Source organism: Sciurus carolinensis, chromosome 12, assembly GCF_902686445.1.
Source record: "Sciurus carolinensis chromosome 12, mSciCar1.2, whole genome shotgun sequence".
Lineage (NCBI taxonomy): Eukaryota > Metazoa > Chordata > Mammalia > Rodentia > Sciuridae > Sciurus > Sciurus carolinensis.
The window spans coordinates 106236589-106261543 of NC_062224.1; the positions used below are offsets into that span (position 1 = coordinate 106236589).

Consider the following 24955-nt stretch of genomic DNA (forward strand, 5'->3'; position numbering starts at 1 on the left):
TGGGGTATGCTGTTCTGTTCCAACGCACACAAGATAATAAAATCAGGGTGTTTAGAATACCCGTGACCTCATGCATTTGTTAGGGCGGGAGTATTGAGATCTTGTTTGGGAACATCTGTTTGTTCAGTGTTGCTAACCATGGTCACTAGACGGTGCAACAGAACACCTGGCTTCGTTTTTCCTCTGTCACTTGTACCTTTGTAGCAGTAACCACTGACCGAAGTCTCACTCTCTCCCCTCCCCAGCCCCTGGTAACGCCTTTTCTATTCTCTATGAGGTCCGCTGCTTTACATTCCAAAGTGGGATCATGCAATGTCCGTCTTTCTTGCGTCTGACTTACTTCAATTAACATAATGTCCTCAGGTTTATTTGTGTTGTACAAATGACAGTGTTGCTGGGCACAGTGGCACAGGCCTGTGATCCCAGCCACCTGGGAGGCTGAGGCAGGAGAATTGCAAGTTCAAGGCCAGCCTCAGTAACTGAGCAGTGCTCTAAGCAACTTACTAAAACCTTGTCTCAAAAAGCAAAAAGGGCTGGGGAAGTGGCGTAGTGGGTAAATGTCCCTGGTACCAAAAAAATAAAAGAAAGAAAGAAAAAAATGGTGTCATTCTTTTTTACGCCTGAAGATTTTTCCATTGTTTTCTACCACATTTCCTCAATCCTTTCAGCCATTGATGGTAACCCTAGTTCGAGTCCATCTCCCGGCTGTTGTAAATAGTGCGGCAGGGAAGTGTGGCTCTCTCAACAGGCTGGCTGATTTCCTTTGGGTATGTGCCCAGGAGTGGGGTCGCCGAATCCTACCGAGGTCTGTTGTAAATTGATATGTGTGTGTATGTTCATGTGTATGTGAATGTTTTTCAGCATTCCCAAAAAACACAGGTACGTTTGAATATTACACATTACAGTGTATTTAAAGCAGTCCTCTTGAGAGTGCATTTAAACACATTTTTAAAAAATTATCAGTAGTATCTTTGCAGTACCGAGGATGGAACCCGGGGTCTCGCCCGTGCTGGCGAGCACTGAGGTGTATCCACAGCCCTTTTCTTTTTGTGGTACTGGGAATTGAACCCAGGGGCTCGCTACCAGTGCACTACATACTCATTAAAAAAGCCTTTTTTAGTTGTAGGTGGACACAATACCTTTTATTTTGTTTATTTTTATGTGGTGCTGAGGATCAGACCCAGTGCCTCTAACGTGCTAGGCAAGTGCTCTACCTCCGAGCCACAACCCCAGTTTCGCATATGCACTCTTTATTTTGAGACGGGGGTCTTGCTAAATTGCCTAGACTGCAGACTGGCCTTGAACTTTCAGTCCTCCTACCTCAGCCTCCCAAGAGCCATGATCCACCATACCTGGTTGTATGTAGATATGTGTGCTGGGGATTGAACCAGGGGCACTTCCCCTCTGAGCTACATCCCCAGGCCTTTTTATTTATTTGTTTGAGTCAGGTTCTCATTAAGTTGCTGAGGGCCTCACTAAATTTGCTGAGGCTGGCCTCCAACTTGTGATCCTCCTGACTCAGCCTCCTCAGTCACTGGAATTACAGGCACACACCACTGTGCCCAGCCCTTTAAAAAAATTTTTTTTGACATAGAATGTCACCAGGTTGCCCAGGCTGCCTTCAAACTTGAGATCCTCTTGCCCCTGCCTCCCAAGTAGCTGGGTTTATAAGCATGTGCCCCCATACCTGTGAAAGTATATTCTTTTATTATTAAATTTTAAGTTTTTAACTGACACATAAAATTGTACATATCTATTGCATACTATGTACTGTTTTGATACATGTGTACATTATGGAATGTTTAAATACAATTCAACACACCTGTCTCCTCAAATATCATTTTTTACAGTGAAACATGCAAAATTCTTCTGGCTCACTGAAATATGCAGTGCTTTTTGGGGGGGTCGTTTGTTATTATAGTCACTGTACCATGCAAAGCACACCGGAACTTCCACTCCTACCTCACGATACCTCGGTGCCTTTGATCGACCTCTGCCCCTCCTGTCTCCCCTCCGGCTCTTTCCATTCCACCCCACCTGGTATGAGATCAGCCTTCAGATTCTGTGTGAGCTGCTTGTCTTTCTGTGCCTGGCTTACTTAGCATAATGATCTCTGGTTTGGCTCTGGTGCATGGCACTGCAGTCAGATGTCACCAGGACATACCGATTTGATTTCCTTTGGGTATATGCCTGGTGGGACTTCCGGATCATACAGTAGTTATGTTTTTTGATTTGGGGGGAACCTCCCTAGTTTGCCACAATGGTGGTACTAATTTACATTCCCACCAAGAATGTGCGTGGGGCCCTTTTCTCTGCATCCTCACCTGTAGGCTGTGGAAGTAACCACTTCAGGCGAGGAGGTGGCTCACTGGTTCGACTTGCATTTCTCTGCTGATCAGCCATGTCAGCCATGCTGAGCAGTTTTTTCATGTACCTACTGGTCAATTCTTTCTTTTTTTGGTGGGAGAGGAGTTTGAATGCAGGCGCTCTCTACCTCTGAGCTATATCCCAGCTTTTTATTTTTGAAACAGGGTCTCCCTAGGGTGATGAGGCTGGCCTGGAACTCGCCATCCTCCTGCCTCAGCCTCCTGGATTGGGGGTTACAGGCGTGCTCCCCTGGTCCGGCTCTTCGCCACCTTTTGAGCAATGTCTACTCACATCTTTCACCCACTTTTAAACTGGATTATTTGTTGAGCTGCTTGAATACCTTCTACATTCTGGATTTAGCTCCAGGTCATATGAAGAGTTTCTGAACATGTTCTTCTGTTCTAGAGACCGTCTTTTCACTCTGTTGACTGTTTCTTTTGTGGCATAGAAGCTTAGTTTGATAAAATCCCAATTGTCAATTTTTCCTTTTGCTTTTACTGCTTGTGTTTTCAAGGGGCCTATTAAAAAAAAAAAAAAAAAAAAAAAAAAAAAGGGCTGGGGAGATAGCTCAGTCGGTAAAGTGCTTGCCTTGCAAGCACAAGGCCCTGGGTTCGATCCCCAGCACCGCAAAAAAACAAAACGAAAACAAAAAACAAAAACTTGCCCAGTCTAATGTCACCATTTTCCTTATTTTCCAGAGGTTTTATATCTTCAGGTTTTACAGGAAGTCCATTCATTTTGAGTTACTTTTTGTATGAGATGAGATGAGGATCTAGTTGTACGCGTGGATGTCCAGTTTGCCCAGCACCACTTACTGCAGAGACTGCCCTTTCTCTCTCTTCTTGGGCACATTTGTCAAAATTTGGTGAGCTGCTGCAAGGGCATGGGTTTGTGTCTGTCCTCTCTTCTGCTCCACTGCTCTCTGGGTCTGTCTTATGTCCTTACCATGCTGTTTTGGTCACTGTAGCTTTGTAACATATTGTGTGTTCAGGTGTCGTGATGCCTCCAGCCTGTTCTTTTTGCTCAAAATTGCTTTGGCTCTTCATAGGTCCATGCAAGTTTTAGGATTTTTTTTTCTGTTTCTGTGAAGAATGTCACCGGTGTTTTGAGAGGGCTTGCATTCGTTCCGTAGTATGGACATTTAACAATGTTAAGTCTCCCAGCCCGTCAGCATGGTGGGATTCGTCTTGAGTCTTTTTCATCAGCGTTCTTTAGTTGTCAACATAGAGATATTTCACCTCCCTAGTAACATTTATTCCTAAGTATTTTAATTTTGGGGAAAGTATTTTCAATAAGATTGTTTTATTTTTCAGATAGTTTGCTATAATTGTATAGAAATACTACTAAAGCCAACATGGCGGTGCACACCTATAATCCCAGCAGCTTGGGAGACTGAGGCAGGAGGATCCTAAGTTAAAAGCCAGCCTGGGCAACTAAGCAAGACATTGTCTCTGAACAAAAAAATTAAAAAGGCTGGAGACGCAGCTCAGTGGTAGAGCAATTTCCTAGCACGTGCAGGGACGTGGTTCAATCCCCAGCACCGCGTACACCAAAAGACATGCTGGCTTTTCTGTGTTGACTGTGTGTCCTGCAACTTTACTGAATTTGTTTATTCTAACAGTTGGGTTTTTTGGGGTGTGTTTAGCGTTTTTCTCCTTTCTTCTCTTGCCTGATTGTCTGCGAGGACTTCCAGTACTATGTTGAATAGATGTGAAAGGATGTACCCTTGTCTTGTTCTGGATCACATAGGAAAAACTTTCAGCATATTAGCTGTGGACTTGTGTATGGCCTTTATAGTGTTGAGATGCATTCCTTCTGTACCTAATTTGTTGGGAGTTTTTAGCATGAAAGGATGTTGAATTTGTCAAATGATTTTTTTTCTACATCTATTGAAGTGATCATATGGTTTTTGTCCTTTATTCCGCTGCTGTGATGGGTCACATGTATTGTTTTGCACATGTTGAACCACCTTGCATTCCCAGGGTGAACCTTACCTGATCATGGTGGAAGATCTCTTTAATGTGTTGTTGAGTTTGCTTTTGTAGTATTTTTTTTTTTTTTTTGAGAATTTTTCGATCTGTGCTCATCAGGGTTACTGGCCCCTACTTTTATTGTATCCTTGTCTGGTTTTGGTACAAGAGAAGTATGAGACTCAGAGAATGAGTTTGGAAGTATACCCTCCTCTTCAGTTTTGTGGCTTGACTAAAATTGGCGGTAGTTCTTTAAAGGGTAGGATTCAGCATGAAGCTATAGGCTCTGGGCTTTTCTTTGATGGGCGACTTTTTATTGTTGATTCAATCTCATTAATCATTATAGGTGTACAGATTCTCTATTTCTTCGTGATTCAGTCTTGGTAGGTTGTGGTTGTGTGTGTCCAGGAATTTATCCATTTCTTCTACAATATCCAATTTGTTGGTGTATAACTGTTCATAACGGTTTCTTATGATCGTTTGTGTTTCTGTAGCATCTCTAGTAACGTTTCCTTTTTCATTTCTGATGTTATTTGAGTCTTCTTTTTCTTAGTCTGGCTAAAGCTTTTCTTATTATGTTTATCTTTTTTTAAGAAAAAAACTTCATTTCATTGATCTTTTGAATTTTTTTTCATTTTTTGTGCTCTGATGTTTATTATTTCTTTCCTTCTATTTCTGGTTTTGGTATGTTGTGTTTTAATTTGTCTCAAGAAATTTCATAATTTCCCTTTTAATTTCTTCATTAACCCATTGATTGTTACAGAGCATATTTCTTTTAACTACTGTGTATTTGTGAATTTTCTGCAGCTCCTCCTGTTAACTTCTTATTTTAGTCCATTATGATCAGAAAAGTTACTTGATATGATTTCAGCCTTAAATTTGCAGGGACTTGTTTCGTGGTCTAACACATCATCCTGGACAGCTCCGCGTGCACTTGAGGAGAATGTGTATTCTACTTGGGGCGAATGGAATGTCCTGTCCATGCTTGTTGGGTCCTTGGGTCTGGAGTCCAGCGTTTCCTTGTCCATCTGCAGTCCGGATGATCTGTCCATTGCTGGAATTGGGGTGTTGAAGCCCCACCTATTATTTTCTTGCAGCCGCTTTCTCCATTAGCTCTGTTAGTGTTTGCTTTGCACACCCATGTGCTCTGACGCTGGGTGCACTACACTCAGTGTTCCTCTAGCGGCACGGCCCCTTGATCATAGTGCGATGCCCTTTTGTATTTTCTTATGGTTTTTAATTTACGGTCTGTCTTGTCTGCTATGCACCTGCTCTTTGGTTTCCATTTGCATGGAATCTTTTTTTCCATCCCTTCCCTTTCAGTCCCTGTGTGTCCTTCCCAGTGAAGTGACTCTCTTAAGTATGTAATCAAATCTTTGGCTTTACGCTATTATGTCTTTTTTTTTTTAATATTTTTTAGATGTTGATAGACCTTTATTTTACTCATTTATTGATATGCAGTGCTGAGGCTCGAACCCAGCGCCTCACTCATGCCAGGCAAGCGCTCTACCACTCAGCCACAACCCAGCCCTCCATTGTGTCTTTTAATTGGAGAATTTAATCCATTTTCATTCAAGGTGATTATTGATAGGTGAGGACTGATTATTGCCATTTTGTTGTTTTCTAGTTGTATTCTAGATCCTGCCTTCGTTTCTGGAAGTGGACACAGGCATCCTCTGGAGCCCAGGCTGGTATGCATAAGGTGGATTGTGTGTGTCTCCAACATGAGGTGACTATAAAGGGAAACTTAATTATTTCAAAATCCTTTATGAGGCTGACTTCAAGTAAGTTCTAAAAATGTTTTGAGGCACTGGGATGCAGGGTTGGTGCAACATACGGAAATCAATACACATAACACATCACATCAACAGACTTCAGGGCAAGAATCATGATTATCTCAGTAGATGCAGAAAAGGCATTTGACAAAAAACAGCATCCATTCATGTTCAAAACACTAGAAATACTAGGGATAGTAGGACTATACCTAACACTGTAAAAGCTAACTATGCTAAGCCCAAGACCAACATCATTCTAAACGGAGAAAAACTGAAAGCATTCCCTGTAAAAAAAAAAAAAAAAAAAAAAAAAAGGGACAAGGCAGGGATACCCTCTTTCAACATTCTATTTCACTTCTATTCAACATTGTCCTTGAAACTCTAGCCAGAGCAATTAGACAGACCAAAGAAATTAAAGGGATACGAACAGGAAAAGAAGAATTCAAACTATCCCTATTTGCTGAAGACATGATTCTATATTTAGAAGATCCAAAAAATGCCACCAGAAAACTTCTAGAACTCATAAATGAACTCAGCAAAGTAGCAGGACATAAAATCAATACCATAAATCAAGTGCATTTCTATACATAAGCAGTGGATCCGCTGCAAGAGAAGTTAGGAAAACTACCCCATTCACAACAGCCTCGAAAAACGTACAATACTAGGGAATCAATCTAACAAAAGAGGTGAGAGCCCTCTACAGTGAGAACTACAGAACACTAAAGAAAGAGATTAAAGACCTTAGAAGAGGGACAGTTCTCCCTAGTTCATGGGTAGGCAGAATTCATATTATCAAAATGGCCACACTACCAAAAGTGTTATACAGATTCAATGCAATTCCTATTAAAATCCCAATGACGTTCTTCATGGAACTAGAAAAGCAATCATTAAATTCACTTGGGAAAATAAGAGACCCAGAATAGCCAAGGCAATCCTTAGCAGTAAGAGTGAAGCAGGAAGCATCACACTCCAGAACTTAAACTACACTACAGAGCAATAGTAACAAAAACAGCATGGTACTGGCACCAAAATAGACAGGTATACCAATGGTACAGCATAGAAGACACAGAGACAAACCCAGTTACCTCATACTAGACAAAGGTGCCAAAAACATACATTGGAGAAAAGATAGCCTAATCAACAAACGGTACTGGGAAAACTGGAAATCCGTATGTAAAAAAAGAAATTTAACCTCTATCTCTTATCCTGCACAAAAATAAACTCAAAGTGAATCAAAGACATGCACTAGAACAGAGACCCTGCACCTAATAAAAGAAAGAAGTAGGCCAAAAGCTTCATCATGTTGGCTTAGGACCTGACTTCCTTAACAAGACTCTTAAAGTGCAAGAAGTAAAATTAAGAATCAATAAATGTGATGGATTCAAACTAAAGAGCTTCTTCTCAATAAAGAAAATAATAATGTGAAAAGAGAGCCTACAGAATGGGAGAAAATCTTTACCACATGTACCTCAGAGAGAGCACTAATCTCCAGGATATATAAAGAACTCAAAAAACACCAAAACAACAAATAACCCAATCAAAAAGTGGGCTAAAGAATTGAACAGAAAAAAAAAAAAAAAAAAGAATTGAACAGACACTTAACAGAAGAAGAAATATAATCGATCAACAAACATGAAAAAATGTTCATCGTCTCTTGCAATTAGAGATATGCAAATCAAAACTAAGATTTTATCTCACTCCAGTCAGAATGGCAATTATCAAGAATACAAGCAATACCAAGTGTTGTTGAGGATGTGGGGGAAAAGGTACACTCATACACTGCTGGTGGGACTGCAGATTGGTATAATCACTATGGAAAGTATGGAGATTGCTCAGAAAATTTGGAATGGGACCACCATTTGATCCAGCTATCCCACTCCTTGGTTTATACCCCAAAGACTTAAAATCAGTACACTACAGTGACGCAGCCACATCAATATTTATCGCAGCTCAATTCACAATAGCTAAACTATGGAATCAACCTACGTGTCCTTCAACAGATGAATGGATAAAGAAAATGTGGTACACATACACAATGAAGTATTACCTCAGCCTTAAAGAAGAATGAACTTATGATATTTGCAGTTAAATGGATGGAACTAGAGAATATCGTGCTAAGTGAAATAAGCCATTCTCAAAAAACCAAAGACTGAATGTTTTCTCTGATAAGTGGCTACTGATCCATGTGGGCAGTGGGTAGGGAAGAATGAAGGAACTCTGGATTATGTAGAGGGGGGAGAGGGGAGGGGTGGGGCAGTGGGGATGGGAAGGAAAGTAAATGGAGGCGGACATTACTACCCTCTACACGTGTGATCACACTACCGGTGTTACTCAGGACCACATACAGTCAGAGGACGGAGAATTGTGCTCCATTTGTGTACAATGTGTGAAAATGCATTCTACCGCCATGTATGACCAATTAGAATAAAAAAATTAAATGTTTGGCATCAAAGTGGCATTGATAAATGAAGCGCAGGTCCTTACAGGGGTGCACTCTCTCCTTGACTTGGTCTTCAATTAAAAACAAAGGTCAGTGCATGTGGGCGCTGCCCTCGTTAGGCACCAGTGGAATGCACTGGCCAGGAGGCACTGGAATGGGTTTAGACGTCAGTTTCTGGCTCCTGGGCTGCTGTGTCTTCTCCCACCACTTCTGGTTTGATTTGGGAGGCGGGTCGTCGCCCTCTTTGTATTCCATGCAACATTCTCTGCACCTGAGACTGGGATTTGCCCAGGAGCCGGAGTCAGACTGCTTGGGGTTGGATCCCACCATCCACCCACTAGCTTTCTAACTTTGAGCAAAAAATTTAACATTGACCAGATTTGTCTTTTATCACTTCTAAAACACCTTGTGATAGTTTTATAATAGGACATACATTTTTTAAAAATTCTCGTTGTCGATGGACCTTTGTTTTATTTATTTATATGTACTGCAGGGACTCGAACCCAGTGCCTCCCGCATGCTGGGTGAGCGCTCTGCCACTGGCCACAGCCCCGCCTGGGACACACATTGGACCTCCATTCCTGGTGCTGGCATTTCCTGAGCGTGGGGGTGACAGGAGGGTTATTCCCACATCCTCCTTAAGCCTACCAGCTGCCAGAGGAAGCCATGTGCGGTTGGAGTCGCACCTTCAGCCCCACTCCCTGACCTCGGTGGGAGCAGAAGGTGGCAGGGACTTTTGCCAGCAGCCAGCGATTTCACTGATGGTGAGCCCACGGTGCAGCCTCCGTAAAACCGCCGGGGCTCCGGGCCGGGCTCCGGGCACTTCCCGCGGCGGGCACAGGCGGTGCCGGGACAGGGCCTGGAGCCGGAAGAGCCGTGGCAGCGCAGCCAGCCCGGGGCTGGGCTCCAGGCATGGCTTCCTTTGGCGGTCACTGTTGACCTGGGTCAGAGCAGCAGCGGTGAGCTGCTTCCCGAGTGTGCACGCCATCACAGGGCTGTGGGCGCCCTGGCTCGCGCCCAGGTGATGGAAGTGGGGTGACGCTCTCTGCAATCCCACCTTGTGGGCAGCTGAGCCCTCCACCTGCAGCGCCCCAGGTGGTCAATGTCAGGACTGGCCGGCTCCACAGGGACCTGGAGACTTGGACGGAGGCCGTAGAGAGAGCGTTTCCGTCTCCACCTCAGGCCCTGTGTCCCAGCACTTTATGAAGGTAACTCAAATCCAACAAGGCAGGCAGTTAAGCCAAATGGAAGCGAAAGCTAAAGTGAGGTTGGTAGACTCCCGTGTCCCAAAGAGGCGGCCTGCGGCGCCACCTGCAGCCCAGGGAGGCGGTGGGACATGCGTGGGAGCAAGTGTTCCTTTGCTGGTCTGTTCCCGCGGTGGGAGGTTCAGAGCCTGTATTTATCAATGACACCAAGATGGGCGGTGCTGTGACAGGCGGTGCTGAAAGAACAGAACATGAGTTATTTTGTGTCTCTGAGACGTGAAGACAGAACATTCTTTCTGAAGTGTGTATTTAGCACTTAGAGCTGGGTGTGCATTACGGCCAGGTGGCTGATGCTCTTCCAGAGGTGCGACAGCAAACCAGCAGCTGGGACTGAGTGTGAGCCAGGCAAGTTCACTCCTGGCCTGTGACTGGTGTAAGACCAAGTCCTTTAACTCATGTATTGGCTGTTTCTTGAGCACCTAAGTGGCCAGGGCCAGCTACGCCTGCCCTTGAGTGCTGAGCCTAATGGAGTGTCAGCGGGGAGACAGAGCTGAAGACGCGAGGGTCCAGGGGGACTTTGAATGACTGGGAAATATGACGAGGGAAGGGCAGACCTGCGTGGCAGTCCAGGACCGCAGAGAAGGAAGAGCCGAGAGGGAGTCGGAGGGGAGGGTGTTCAGACCTGCCCTTCAGCCCCGGGAGCACCGCGCTCCCGGACTCGGGCTGCTTTCACGTGGAGGGCACCGCGTGGAGGGCCAGCCCTGGATACAGGTGTCCACCTGTCCCCACGGTCCCATCAGGACCACCTGGGGTTTGAAATTTTGCTAAGTGAGCACAACTGTTAGGTCTCAGTGAGCAAGTGGGCCAAGGATGTTACAAAAATACAAAACTTTAATCTCTACGTATGTCACAGCCCCGCGTGAAGAACGTTTTCTCTCCCTGCGGAGCGAACAGGCCGCGCGCCCTCCGTGAGGTCAGTCCTCCCCGCAGCCCAGCCTGCGGCCGGCGCCACCCGCTCACAAGCTGCTCAGCTTTCCTCTGGGAGCAGCAGCTTGAAGGCCACCTGCCCACCCTGCAAGCCAGTCGAGTCCCCACTGCCGGGCCACAGCAGCCCTTTGCTGTAACCCAAGAACCCTGCGGCCTCGGGTCCAACCCCCAAGCCTGGCCATCTGCCAGGAAGAGCTATAGCGCAGGCGGCCGGGGAGGCCGCTGGGGACAGGTCCGCAGAGCCGCAGCCAGCCCTGGCTCTGCCGCTCTCCCACCGCCTTTCTCCAGCCTCCTGGCCCACATTCTGGTCGGTGGGTCTTTAAGGCACCACGTGATTTTAAGAACTGGCTCTGCTTCTGAGTAAGGCCTTCCTGTCACAGCTCCTGGCCAGTGACTGCTGGATGCCGGCTGGCAGCCCGGCAGCTCCAGGAAGGCTTCCTTCGGTCTTCAAGGCAGGACGTAGGTGATTCTCTGAGCAACAGATTTGCAGCCTTGGGTGGAGAAGAGTTGTCCCTCCTTGGGGACGTAGGTCATCATGTTGGCGATCTCGTCCAGGGACTCTTCTGTGTATGGGAGCTCCTGGCTCAGGAAAGCGTCGCGAGCGCACAGCCTCACGTGATGGTATTCCAGCGGCAAGAAGGGGACAAAGAAGTCAATCAGGTTTCCCTTCACAAGACGGCTGTGGCCAAAGTCACTGTCTGAAATCAAGAAAGAAAGTTACACGGGGTCTGACCCGAGGCTGAGCCAGTGGGGTTTTAATGTGTCCCTGAGCCTACGGCCTGGGCAGGGCTTGGTCCCTGTGCCAGTGCCCGGGGGCTTATCTGCAGCACAGCTGGGCTCCCTTCAGTGACAAGCGCAGGTGACCAGCAGAGGCAGGCCAGGGGGTGCGCGTGGTGCCTGGTGTGGGGCCTCCTCCGGAGGCAGGGGCCATCCTCCCTTTGGCTGGAGGCTGAACCACTGAGGGTCGCACAGTGACACTCTGCTCAGAGCCCAGGGCCTCCGAGATCATTCCTGGATCTCCAGGGCCAGTGCCCTGACTCGTTCAAAGCGTTTTCGGAAAAGGCGCTTTCCTCGCGCCACCCACAGTCGACAGTGGGAGCCGGTCACAGCGTGTCTTCTGGGTTATCCAGCCCCTGCCCGCCTCACAGGACAGTCACCTCCAACTGTGGCCTATCCCACCTGGTCCCTCACCTGTGGACTCCGTGATCTCGGCCCGGAGATGGGGCTCCAAGTGTCCCACTGTGATTTCTTCCCGGGAATGTCCAGCCCTAAGCCATTTCAGGACCACCTCATTGATGACGTTGCCCCCAAGGTTACTGCAAGAGACGAAGGCTTGTTGACAGCCGCTTTGTTTCTGTACCTAGATTCCCAAGGGCTTCCTTGACCACTGAGACCAAAGCACTGGTGCCTGAAGAGTGGAGGTCAAGGGCCCGGCCTCGCGCCCCCAGCAGCTGCACAGGAAAGACGGTGTCCTGCTTTGCCACCCGTCGTCCCCCTCCTGCTGCCTTTTGGCAAAGGCTTAGGAAACCGTGCCGGGTGCAGCGAGCATGGTGAGACCTGGTTCTTCCTTTGCGTCTGGGACGGGGGCAGAGGTGTGGAAGGTTCCAGGACATGGTGGCAAGAGCTAACGAAGGGGCCACTCTCGTCTGGGCAGGAGGCCTCAGAGGGAGGGCGTCGTTTCTGTGCAGGTTACTGTGAGCGGTGACCCCAGACCCAAGGAGGACGGGCGTGTTCAGGCGCAGATGCTGCAGGGGGCTGTGCAGCCGAGCACCAGAGGCAGGGTCTGGGGAGGCCTGGAGAACCACTGGAGGCTTGGAGCTGAGGGCCTCGGGGGGCAACCGGTCAGTTCTATGTTCTGAGACCCTCTCAGGGCTACAGAGAGGGGACTGAAGAGCCACAGGTGGCTGCAGAAAGTGGGTCCCAGAGCTTTCTGCCGGGAGTCCATACTTAGAGGTGAAAGGTGACCGAGAGGACTGAAGAAGTAGTTTAAGAACCACCATGGAGCTGGGCGTGGCGGCACACGCCTGCAATCCCAGCAACTGGGAGGCTGAAACAGGAGGATCACAAGTTCAAGAGCAGCCTCAGCAACTAAGTGAGATCCTCTAACAAAGTAAAAAATAAAAAGGGCTGAGGGATGTGGCTCAATGGTAAAGTGCCAATCCCAGGTACCAAAAAACAAAAAGAAAAGCAAGAAAAGCAAGCAAGCAAGAAAAGCAACACCCTCCACAGGACCCTGTAACTGAGGGACAGGACTGAGTGGCAGTGAGCGGGCAGGGTCGACCTAACGGGAGGGAGGCGAGCGGGCTCGACCATGTTCCAGCCTTCCTCTGCTCTCCAGGGTTTGGGGTGGCACCAGGCAATGGGAATTGGGCCCTGAAGCACAGGACAGGACGAGGTTAGAAAGGGGGAAGGAGGGGAACCGGAGAGCCACCCACAGGAGCTGGCAGAGGCAGGCGCACCCTCCTCCCAGTGCCAGCACCCACTTCTCTCCCACCCCGCCCAAGGCGGCAGGCCAGGCAGCTCCTGCCCAGCTCCATTTCTGGGCCTCGCAGGCTCTGTCACCTGCTCGTCCACAGGCCTGCAGGATGGGGAGGGGGACAATGGGGAGGACTGAGCAAGCCGGCCGCAGGGATGGGGGCCAGCACCTCCACACCGCTCTCCAGGCGACTGCATCCCTGGGACACCCTCCTGCTCTCAACTCCCTCCTCTGCTCATGCGCAAGGCTCCCAGGCAAGGGGAGGAGCTGGGTGCTCCGCTCACCTCCCCTCACCCGCCCCGCCTCCCTTCTCCCCAGCTGGGCGGAGAGAGGCCGGGCCAGGCACCCTCCCTGCCAGGCAGGTAAGCCAGACGGCCCGGTTGTCTAGCCAAGTGGTTCGGAGCCTCCTTCCTGTAGGGACCGATGTATCCCTGACGACCAGACTGTACTAGGGGCCATGACCCTGCAGGACCGAGGGTAGTCCCCGCTTCCTCCAGGTCAGCTGCTCAGACAGACTTGCCCAAACCCCTGCACACACCTGCACACACCGGCACACACCTGCACACACCTGCACACACCGGCAGGAGGAAAGGCTGCTCACAGCACTGCTTCCTGCTGCCCGCAGCTGCTGCCCAGCTCCCACCTCTGTAGGAAGGGCTGCAGGTCGCCTGAGGCATCAGCAGACGCAAGGCACCCTGCTGCAGGGGACCGCACCATCCCACATTCCCCCGGAGGCAGAGGCGGGTAGCCTGTCCCCGCTGGCCTGAAGGGCAGGCCCAGGTTAGGGTGAGACCAGTGGGGCCGCTCACCCAGCCCTGGGGCACAGACCCCGTGCCTTCCGGCTTCCGCCCAGAAAACCACCAGACTCCAGTGTGTTGAGACCCGGAAGCTTGACCTCTTTATCTGAAGAGCCACAGTACCCAGCATGGTGGACGTCACCGCAGGTGGACGTCACTGCACGTCTGTCTGCACCGTCTCCCACTCCCTTCTGAAGGTCCCTTCTGCTGGCCGGACAACCGATGTCTTTCCCCTGCCAGGATGTCATCTTTATCTCACACCCAGGCATCGCCCGGGAGGCCCTCTCTTGGTGCCCCGGCCCCTCACCTTCAGCTCCTCAGGGGCTGCCACCAACAGGCCACCTGCAGACAGACGCCGCCTTCCAGGAGTACAATTCCCTGTCATGCCCTCCCAGGCCCCCATGACACAGGCAACTCCAGGCTCTAAGAAGGGCCTGAGCTGTTCTTCAGGACCAGGCGCCCTGGGGTCTGCCCTGAGATGACCCGAGAGCCCGGTGGAACCAGCGTCCAACAAGCAGAACCCGAAGGACAGAACCTAAATTAGAAGGTGCACCCTCGATGGCTGCAGGGTGGACCAGAACTGCCCACAGGTCTCCTCTGGCCCGGTCTTTCCCTCGCCACCTATTGGTGGACGGGCAGAGGCTTGAGCTGCCTCCTCTCCTTGTCGGCGGACCTTCAACCCAGTGCCTTTCCTCAAAGCCGGGTTCCGTGGCATTGGGACGTGTCGCCTCTGGCATCAGACGCTGCAGAGGGCAGGCCAGCAAAGCCAAGGTCTCATTTCAAACAGCAGGTTCAGGGTATTTTCCAGTATTAAATGGCAGGAGTTCCCCTAGTGTGACTTGGTCACGCTAGCAGTTTAAATTGCTTGTCTTCAAATACAAAAATCCTCACCACCAAGGGGGATCCACTGAAGTTCATCGTAGAAAGCACGTCCGGAGGCACGGTCCCTGCCTGCCACTGGACACCCACCTCAGGAGTTCAGAGCCACACTTTCAGTCACACCTGGCCTGGGCGGCGGGAGGGGAAGCCCTGCTGGATGTGGCCCTGCATGACCTGGGTGGACAATGGCAGCCTGGCCCACAGCTTCTCAGGGTGGGAGGGCTTGGTGCAAACCAGCGCCAGAGCCACCACAGTTAGTGACCCTTTGAGTCCTGTCACTGGTGTGTGCTACCCCTGGAGGGCAGGCTGGCTGCTTCCTGCAGGGGGGGTCTGGGCTAGTCTAGCAGGACAACTTGCCCCGGGCAGTGCCTCCGTCCCGTGTGACCAGCCACGTGGCCTCAATCGGTCCACCAAGGTCAGGTCACTGGGGGAAAGTGGGACTGCTGGGGAGACAGACAGCACTGCTGGCTGGCCGGCAACCAAAATGCTACAAAGGCAAATGTTTGCCTAGAGACCAGGGCACTGGGCTCAGCAACCATGGCCGGGCTGGGCGAGGGCTTTCCAGGTGGAGAAGTGGGTGCAGCGGTGGCCCGGAGGCAGCGGGGCCCTGGCCTGATCCCAGAGGGGAAGCAAATGCTTCTACACAAAAGTGAAAGGGATCCCCATGGTGGTCCCTGGGCTTCTGCAGCGGGTTCAGAGGGTCCCCAGTGAAGGCAGAATTGGGGACAGGCAGTTAGTGTAGAAACAGGGGATCGGTCAAATCGAGGAAATGGAGGCCATGAAAGCCATCTGCCTCTGGAAGCAGGAGACTAGCCCTGGGAGAATGGAATGTCAAGGATCTCCAGAGCCCACTGATTACCAAATTACCTGCTCTTGTCAGGGACTACAGACAAGGAGATGCTAATGCCCCCAGGCCCCCGCCTGGCTGAATCACCCTGGCCCTCCCCCTGCCCATGGCTTCTCACTTTATGCAAAACCAGGCCTAGTCACATAGGCAGGAAGGAGAGATAAGGGGGAGAGAACTGGAGAACAAAAGAGACTTTAACCTATAAAAGATGTAGGGTGCACTCACTTCTTGGGACTTTAGAACATCAGTCATGGCCCCCTTCTTCCTCCAGGGAGAAGTCTGTATTATTACCTTTAAATAAACCTGCTTAATATGCTTGCCTTGGCGTGCTTCCCTAGTGTTCAATCTTCAACGTTAGAGGGAGCAGAACTCGTCACCGGTAAATGGCAGTATCACCAGCACCCGCGCCCCACCACCTGCGCCCCACTTCTTTCGTGGAGAAGCCTTAGGCACAAGGCCACTCCTCTGTCTGGCCTCCTCTGCCTGATTCACCGCAACAGGAGGACCCCTGAGCCTGCTGCTTAGAACATGGGTGTGAGAGTGAGTCCAAGAAGCAACCGTCCCCCATGCCTGCCTCTGGGCCTGCAAACCGCATCAGACGTCTCTTCTCTCCAGCTCGCCCTGGGACCCTCGTCCCCCACCTCACAGCTCAAGTCCCACAAGCCCACACAGCATGGTGGACTTGCCGTCACACTGGAATCCTGACCTGGTGCTAGTTTAAACCTGTCCCACCTTGTTTTGAGGGTCCTTCACTGAAGAGTTCTGCCTTCAGCTCACCCCTCCACTCTCAAGCCTGGGCAAGAATTGTCCCCACCTCCCCATCCTCACCAGGTGTGCCCCAAGGCCAGAAAAATCCCCTGCAGCGGGGCAGCCAGGGGTGGGGAGGAGGAGCAGGCCGAGGGGGGAGATCTGACTTTAGGAAGTCTGCAAGACGCTTTCGCAGAGCTTCAAGTCGAAGCCTCCACAAAAAGACAGTTGGACAAGTTCAAGGCCATTTCAAGAGCCTGGGGTACTCCGCAGAACAAAAGCCAGGAAATGCAGCCCTGTGCTAAGTCCTGCAGGGTAGCCTGGATCAAGCCACAAGTGGAGAGAGCTCATCCAACACAATGCACCCTGGGGTTTGGCCAGTGCTTCCTCTTAGCAGAAAGAACTGCAGGCCTCTGGGGCTGAGCCGCCTGCCCTGGGAATTCTCCAGGGTAGCCGGGGCTTGATTTTGAGCTAATGAGCCGTCTGCTGTCCAGAACAGCAACGAGCCCCGCACAGTCCCCGCACCCAGCCCTGCCGACTGCTCCTCCTCAGACCTCACCTGAGAAAAAGAAAGAGGGTTCTGGGAGGCCTGGTGCTGCAGCCCTCGGTGGCCTGGCGTTCCAGGTATGGTCCAAGGAGCTCTAGCAGTCCCGGGTGCAGCTTCTCAGCCTCGTCAAAGATGAGCAGGCTCTGTTGGCAGCGCTGCTGTGTCTCCCGGATCTGGCCTGCTAGTTGCTCCTGCGCGGGACGTGGGCAGCTGCGGGAACCTGGGGACATCCCACCCTCCAGCCAGTCGGGTCGGGTCGGAGCCCCAGGACATCTGCAGTGGGTTGCCTGGGACTGGTTCCACCCCTCCTAGGACCTCAAATCCATGCCTCTGGGGGCAGGGCTCACACCCATTTGCTGGCAGGTTTCCAGCTGATTCCCCTGAACCTGCAGTTCGCAGCCCTAGCCCGGGGAGAGGAAGGGGTCTGGGGGTAATGGAAAGAAACCTGCTGACCTGGGAACAGGCCCCCATTCCGGCCTTCTCCCTCCTCTCCAGGACTAGGCCTGTCCTGGGAGTACCTGCCAAGTCGACTCCCCAAGCGCAGGGGCAGGCTCTGCTGTGGGGGCCAGTGCCCTGCCTGCACTCCCAGGAGCAGAGCGCCCACTGCACCCAGGCTGGGCCGAGAGCTCAGGGAGCGAGACTCCTGAGCGCCTCTGGGGCCCAGCCACCCTGTAATGCAGGGATCCCCGAAGTGGGGGGCTCTCGCTACAGCCAAGAGAGTAAACCCTTGATTGAATAAAAGCTCTTTTGTGGCGTCCCCAGGACTGCGCAAAGAATATACTTAGTTCTTACCCTAGTCTACACACCCTGCCCACCCTTAACCTCCTTGGAGTCCGACTTCAGCCCCCAGTCACCCGAGGGCACGGGTGTGTGTGTGGGGTGACATGCCAGTCTCCACAGTGGGGAAGCTGGGATCCACAAAGTCGGATAATTTTTCCTGAGAAGGCCCGGCTGGTTGGCCGTCTGCCTGCAGGCCATCTGGAGTTCAGGACGGTTCGCCCTGCCCCTGCCCTCGCCCTCTAAGGTCGCACTGACACTGCCAGGTGACCAGGACAACCTCCAGCCTCAGACTCTAGTAACTAAAAGCCAGAGACAGAGCACTCATTTCCTCGCAGTAGGAATTTGCTCATTTTCTGGCTAATTTTAAACGCTACAGGTCTGAATGGGAAGAACCGGGACATAGCAGAACAGCAAAGAACTTTCTGCCCTCCTACTTGTTGGCATAATGAGTCACCATGGGAAGACAGGGAGAAACACCTGATGTGACTTGCCTCTTTGTAAAAAGGCACAGCTCAGGAGGTAGCTTGCCTAGCACGCTGGAGGCCCTGGGTTCCATCCCAGCACGGCATAAAAAAAAAAAAAAAAAAGAAAAAAGCAGGACATGCAACTTTCTGTCCAATAAAATTGCAGTGGCATGGAATGGCGCCCGGGAAAGGCCTGACACCAAAGCACCGCTGAGAGCCAGCCGGGCTGTCAGCGCGGGGAGGTGATGGCAAAGTTCTTGCTTTTCTCTGTCCCACATTCCCTATGACATTTCACTACTTCCCTGACACGAAAGTCAACACACAATGGTCCTGTTAGGCTGGGTCCGGCCTCTCGAGGGGGGCTGTTGAAGAGACAGAGCCCAGGAGTGGAGTCGGGACAGTAGGTGGTCCCCTGAAGGTTCGGGGCCTTATGGGTCTGTCACTACAGCGGCCTGGGTCCTGCCCTCCCCGAGGCTTCACCAGAGCCTTCCCCTTGAGAAGAAGAGCTGGTATTGGGGGCGCCGTCAGCGGAGGCCTCCCTCCAGCCCCAGCCCTGGGTCGCATGGCTCCCCGGCGCACCCGCCTCACCTTGTACAGGTCCACATACTTGGGGTGTGGAAAATGGAACATGGCAATAAACATCTTGACACAGTCACTCCTCAGCCCGTCCCGATACAGGTTCTCTGCCAGCATCCGTGCCACAAAGTTCTTGCCTGTGCCAGACCAGCCGTGGAATGACAGAGCCAGGGCCTTCTCTGGCCAGGGCATCTCTAAGTAGCCCCTCACTGTTCTCAGGACCAGCTCTCGGGCCAAATGCTGGCCGTGCAGACGCCCACTCAGGTCAGACTCTAAACCTGGGGGCAGGAAAGAGGAGGCCACAGTGAGAGGCACACACGGGCATGACCCCGCAATGGGGCAGTGGTCAGCCATGCATCTGTCACCCCTCAGGTGGGATCATCCCATTTGACCTCAGAGGGCAGACCTCGCAGCAGAGTGGACTCAAGGGCTATTTTCTGAAGTCTGAGAAATGGAGACTGAACTCAGGGAGAGAACAGGTGTCCCCAGCCAGAACAATCTTGGGGAACAACTGGTATGCTGGGGGAAGGGAGGAAACTTGCCAACTGCACATCTGAGGTCTTATTCCGAATCAGCAGATCAAATAAAGACTTCCGGATCTCTGCCTAGTCTGGTGTTCTGTCCTGTGCCAGACCATGTCCCTAGCATACTGTGTCACTGGCACTTTTTCCAGTCAAGCGACCTAATGTCCAGGGTGGGTCTCATTTGTGGGGATGGAAATGCTGGGATCAGGGAAACTCTAGGCAAGAAACTAACTGCTCCTGGGGAAAACAGGGAACTTCTGCAAAACACTGCAAGCCTAATGGTCCTTTAACAGACTAGATTGAATGTTACCCTCTGAGAGTTAAGATGTGAACCACCTGCAGCATGCAAATACAGTCACCGGAATTAAATAAACACACACGAGAGGGCACATGCGGCATTCGTAGGCACACGGGCAGGGCAATTTTCAGTCCATGTGCTAGCCAATATGGATTAGTTTACAACCAGAAACAATCTCCTATTTCAGCTGCTGAGCCATCTTCACTGATGCAAGATAAACTGGAAACCCAAGTTGTGTCCCCCAGACATTTGTTGGCCAAGGATTAGAAAGGGTTTGAATCACAACACACAGTTTTCTGATTGGTTCTCTTGCTTGATCCTTCTGACCACTCTGAGAGGTCACTATTCCTGTTTAGAGAAGCAAGGTCCTCTGGGCCTGACTCTCCTGGAGGGTCACAGGATATGCTGCGTTAAGGGGCAATCCTGGTACACAGCAAGAGCTCCACAGACATCAGCTATTCTTTTTCCTAGGACCCACTCTCAGGTATGGCAGAACATGGGGAGGGAGGACAGAGGAAAATCTTCCGTCTCCACAGGGGGCAGACAGGCCTGTCCCACCTCTGGCAGTGCCCCCGCCTCCCGGTTGTCTTAGTCTGGTGTGACATGTTCATGACATTCCCATGGATTCCAACAAGCTCTGAGCCATGAAACTAAAGGTGAACAAGGTTTTCTCTTCCCAGATTCAAGTACCTTGATACTCCTTCAAAAGCCAGCTGCAGGGCTGGGCGCGTTGCTCGATGTTAGAGCCCTTGCCCAGAATGTGTGAAGCCCTGGGTTCCATCTCCAGGACAACAACATGGAACAAAAAAAAAACCCAGGTGGGACAGAAGTGCTCTGGCCTCTCTCTCTAGATGGGTGAATGCAAAATCCATTAGTGACTAATGTTGGTCTCACATTCTTCCCATTTTGGAGGGTGTTATCTCTGGAAAGCCCAGAGGTTTAACGTCTTGTCCAAAGAAGATTCTCAAATCATTGCGGACCTGAGTGAAATTCCGGCGTGACAATTCCTGCGCGGGAGGAGGTTGGGCGGGATGGCAAAAGCTCGGCACCTGGGCAGCCACCTCCCCTCCCCGCAGGCCCCTGGAAGCCAAGCCCGGTCCCACCTGGGAAGTTGTTGGAGATCCTGCAATCCCCGCCAGGGCAGCGCTCCTGGAAGCCGCGGTACCACGTGGAGAGGACATCCAGGTACCGCTGACCCAAACCAGGAAGGCTCCAGCCTGGAAAAGAGGAGCTGTGAGGCAAGGACAAGGTTCTTTGGCCCACGACCGTGATGCGACAACCATACCACACAATGTGCCAGTGACAGCGCCGGAACCAGGGCTCAGGTCCCAAGTCGCCCCGTCCAGCTTCTGCCCACTGTATGTGCTCAAGCCTGGCCTGGCGAGCCACCCGAGGGAACCAGGGCGAGCCCCCTGCCCGCGGCCGCGCGCCCGAGGCCCGCGAGCCATCAGCGGCCGCCGGGCTGTGCGCCAGGCGGGGCTCCCGCGCGGCTGCGCAGCGCCACCCCGCGGGGTCCCTTACCGCCGGGCCCCGCGTCGGCGGCGGCCTCGTCGCAGTGGTCTGGCCACACCTGGCAGCTGAAGAGCGCCCAGTACCGCCGGGACAGGGCCCCGGCCGCGCGCAGCCAGGCCCGCGCCGAGCCCGGCTCCTCGGCGCCCTCCCACGGCCCCTCGGCGCCGCGGTGCCCAGGCGCGGCCGCGAGCGGCAGCAGCAGCAGTAGCAGGAGGCCAGGCCCCAGCGGGCGCCGCGGGCCGCGAGGCATGGCCGGGCTCTGCCGCCCCCGCCGCCGCGGGTGCCGCTCCTTAAGGCCCGGGCGGGGCGGGCACCAGCCAGGCGGGCCCGCGATTGGTGTTGCTATGGCGACCCGCCCGGCTGCCCTTCGCACGTGACCCGAGCAGGAAACCGAAACCCAGGCCGGTGTCCCGGGACGGCATCCCGAGGCCGACGGAAGGCCCCGTCCACCCCGCCGCTTCAGGGACGCAGTCTATTCTGGGGCAGACTGCGGCCGCAAAGGCGGTGGCGCCAGGCCGGAAAGCCAGCGTCGTCCTCTCATGGCTTTCGGCAGCTCTGGCCTGCCGAATCCGGGCACCCTCCGTGCCCTGCCCCTTCGCCTACCACCTGAGGAAGGGGGGACGCCGGTGGGGCCCGGGAAGAAGGCGCGCAGTAGCAAGCCCGTCTGGCCGAGGTCGCCCTCGCTCCCCTGCCGAGGGAAACAAACAGCAGCCAAACCAGCAGGGCCTCCACCAAAGAGAGGAAGCTGAAGGTTTCAAGTTTGGAGGCATTTGGGTTTTGGAAACCCCCGTCCCCCAAATCACGGGGAAATCACGAGTTCTCCTATTGATGTGATTATGTCTCATGAAAAAGGCGTTTAAGTGCTCTGCGCACTCTGCTGGGTTTGCGACTTTCAAGTGTTTGTGACTACGAGCGAGACTTGAGGGGGAACTTCCCTTAGATTCCCTTCTTTGTAATATGGAGTACAGGACAAAGTTGTTTTAAATTTCGGAAGAGCCTAATGCAATTTTCAAAACCAACCTAGAGGTACTGAAATCAGTGTCGAAAGAATATCCTGTCCTAGTTGGAAACCACTGCCAAAGGATCAAGGGACCTGGACAATGTCTTGTTTAGTGCTTTGAGGTTGGGCTCCCCAGTTGGTCAGGTGAATCTGAGCACCAGTGCCTTGCAAACAAACATCACAAATTGCCTGTCGGTTCATCCCAATCTTAGATCACACTCAATGCCAAGGCTGCCCCATCCTCAGCAGCTCGCCAAATTTGCCAGTTTATTCAGCCACAGAGGTCAAACAAGCGCATTTGCCAGGACACCGAGAGTTCAGTTGACAAGAAATGTTAAGTATTTTGTGTCTTACAGTGATGTCAAAAGGGAACCTAAACTCTCCACAGAGAGCAGCCAAGGCACCAGTACAGCATGACTTGCTTGCAATAAAGTGGACTCCTTTAGAGGAGTTAACCTTGACACACGAGCTATGGTTTGGATTTTTTTTAAGTTCAGACGAATACAATACCTGTATTTATTTGTCATCATTATGTGGTGCTGAGGATGGAACCCAGGGCCTCGAGTGCTGGGCAAGCACTTTACCACTGACAACCCAAGCCCTACAGTTTGGATCTTGAGTCGCCCCAAGACCCACATGTTGGAGGACTGGCTCTCAGCCTAGTGCTGTTGGGAAGTAGGGGAAAGTAGTTGGAGGCCTAGTGGGAGGTCTTTGGGTCACTGGAGACATGACCATAAAGGGGACTGTGGGATCCAGTTTCCTTCCTTTTTTGCTCCCTGACCAGATCCGCAGTTTTGCTTTGCCACATATTCCTGCCACGATGCACTGCCTCCTCCTTCCCCCAACCAGAGGCCTAAAAGCAATGGGTCTGCCTGAGCATGGAAGGAAGGAACCTCCAAGACCATGAACCAAAATAAACTTTTTCCTTTATAATTATCTCAGGTATTTGTTATATAACGTGACGTGGAGCTAATATGTACCTGCTTATTTGAAAACCGAAAACTTTAACTCAGTCAATGTTGTTTGAGCGTGAATGGCAATCTAGCATAGTGAAAAACTGAAGAGCTTCTACCATTTTCTAATTGTGCAACTTCAGGGGTTACCTAACTACCCTATGCCTCGATTTCCCCACCCATAAAAGCATCATAAGTGTCGGGGTTTCCAGAGCCTCGGGCATAGTCAAGATGGCGCCTGGCGCTGGGCCAAAAGCGGCTAGCTATACAGTAAACAACCAGCAAATTCTGATGAGTGGCTAATTGATTAGAGCATGCCTCCCTCCCGTAACTGTTCTATGCCTGCAGCTGTCCGCGCGTTTACCTCGTGTACTCTCCCCTGATTGGTTGAAGTGTATATAAGCTTGGCGTCTTCCTGGGGGAGGGGGTTATGCAGAAGAGAGTGCAAGAGAGAGGTGGAAGGCGGTCGCAGAAGCGGATGAAAGCAGGCGAGAGCAGAGTGAGAGAAGGAGAGGAACGGCTAAGTAAGAGGGAGAGAGGAGAGCGCAGGAGGGGGAAAGTGAGAGAGAGAGAGTAAAAGAGAGAGGGACAGAAAGGAAGGAAAGGAAGGAAGACCGTGCACAATAAACTTCTGAAGCTTCAGACGTATGTCGTGTCTTTCTGCGGCCAGAAAGGGACGCGGTGGGACGCGATACATAAGCCTGCTAAGATTAAATGGGTTCATTCGAGTGCATCATAAAAATACTTTTTTATTTTCAAATGTATTTATTTATATGATATATAAAATAGACTACTAGAGGAGGCTGGGATGCCATTAGTTAATATTGATGTTTTTTTTTTTATTATTGTAAACAAATGGGATACATGTTGTTTCTCTGTTAATATTGATGTTTATAGGTGAATTTATGGTGATAAATTACCAATAACAGGGCTGGGATAAAGCTCATGGTAGAGTCTGCTTAGCATGCATAGGCCTCTGGGTTCAATCTCTTGTACTTACCCTCAAATTACTGAGCTACAAGCCAGGTGCAGTGGCACTCACCTGTAATCCCAGCAGCTTGGGAGGCTGAGGCAGAAGGATTGAAGTTCAAAGCCAGCCTCAGCAATTTAGTGAGGCCCTAAAGCAACTTAGTGAGACTCTCAAAATTAAAAAATAAATAAAAACGGTCTGGGGATGTGGCTCAGTGGTTACATGCCCCTGTGCACTGCCCCCCAAAAAACAATCCAAGTTTTAAGATTGTGAAAACAATACCTCTACTTGAAACTGTCAGCTAGTGATAACTGCTAATACCTGAGATGCTTTGGTCTGGATTTAGCACTTAATGGTGAATAAAGTAGGTCACCAGAAAGTTATTGAACCAACTTGATTTCGAGATACTTTCCTAAAAAATAGAGGTAAACTTTTTTTCACCAAAAAGGCCTAAAATAGAGACAACGAATCCAAACACCAGAATCTAGATAAGTCTGAGTATTTCAACAAATGGCTAACATGTTATTCTCAGGGGTTGGAGCAAGAGCTCATGGGTGGTGGGGACATCTAGAGGCTATTGTGAGAACTACAGGCACTGGTTCCTCAATGCATCCTGGCATTGGCATTGGCATTGGCACTGCGTGGGAGCTTGTCAGAAAGGCACTCTCAGGCTCTCAGACCTACAGAATCAACATCTTCATTTTAACAATGTCTTCCTAAGATCAAATGGGTATGTGACACATTTGCTGAAGTAATCTGAATAAAACAAGCTTTATGTGACATTCCCGAACTTGCTGAAGGTGGGCAGAACCATCTGCCTTGAAAATCTTTGGGTACAAAT

General features: G+C 51.3%; 1 protein-coding gene across 1 annotated transcript; it reads right to left on the minus strand.

The window, feature by feature from the left end:
- Window positions 1–10626: 10626 nt before the first annotated feature.
- Tor3a (torsin family 3 member A) lies at window positions 10627–21872 on the minus strand. Its single transcript, XM_047520962.1, has 6 exons — window positions 21201–21872; window positions 20783–20896; window positions 18870–19135; window positions 17050–17228; window positions 11936–12060; window positions 10627–11442 (listed from the first exon to the last, which is right to left on the minus strand). The coding sequence occupies exons 1-6, from the start codon at window positions 21439–21441 to the stop codon at window positions 11192–11194; spliced, it is 1176 nt and encodes a 391-aa protein (XP_047376918.1). The 5' UTR covers window positions 21442–21872; the 3' UTR covers window positions 10627–11191.
- Between the last annotated feature and the right edge of the window lie 3083 nt (window positions 21873–24955).

Bases quoted from the DNA above. Each gene is read 5' to 3' on its own strand.
- Tor3a (XM_047520962.1), bottom strand. From the start codon at position 21,441: ATGCCTCGCGGCCCGCGGCGCCCGCTGGGGCCTGGCCTCCTGCTACTG. The intron at 19,136-20,782 runs GTGGGACCGGGC...TCCTGCCCCCAG, and splicing joins GATCTCCAACAACTTCCCAG to GTTTAGAGTCTGACCTGAGT. The intron at 12,061-17,049 runs GTGAGGTCTGAG...CGTCTCTTGCAG, and splicing joins ACCCTCTTTCTTTTTCTCAG to TAACCTTGGGGGCAACGTCA.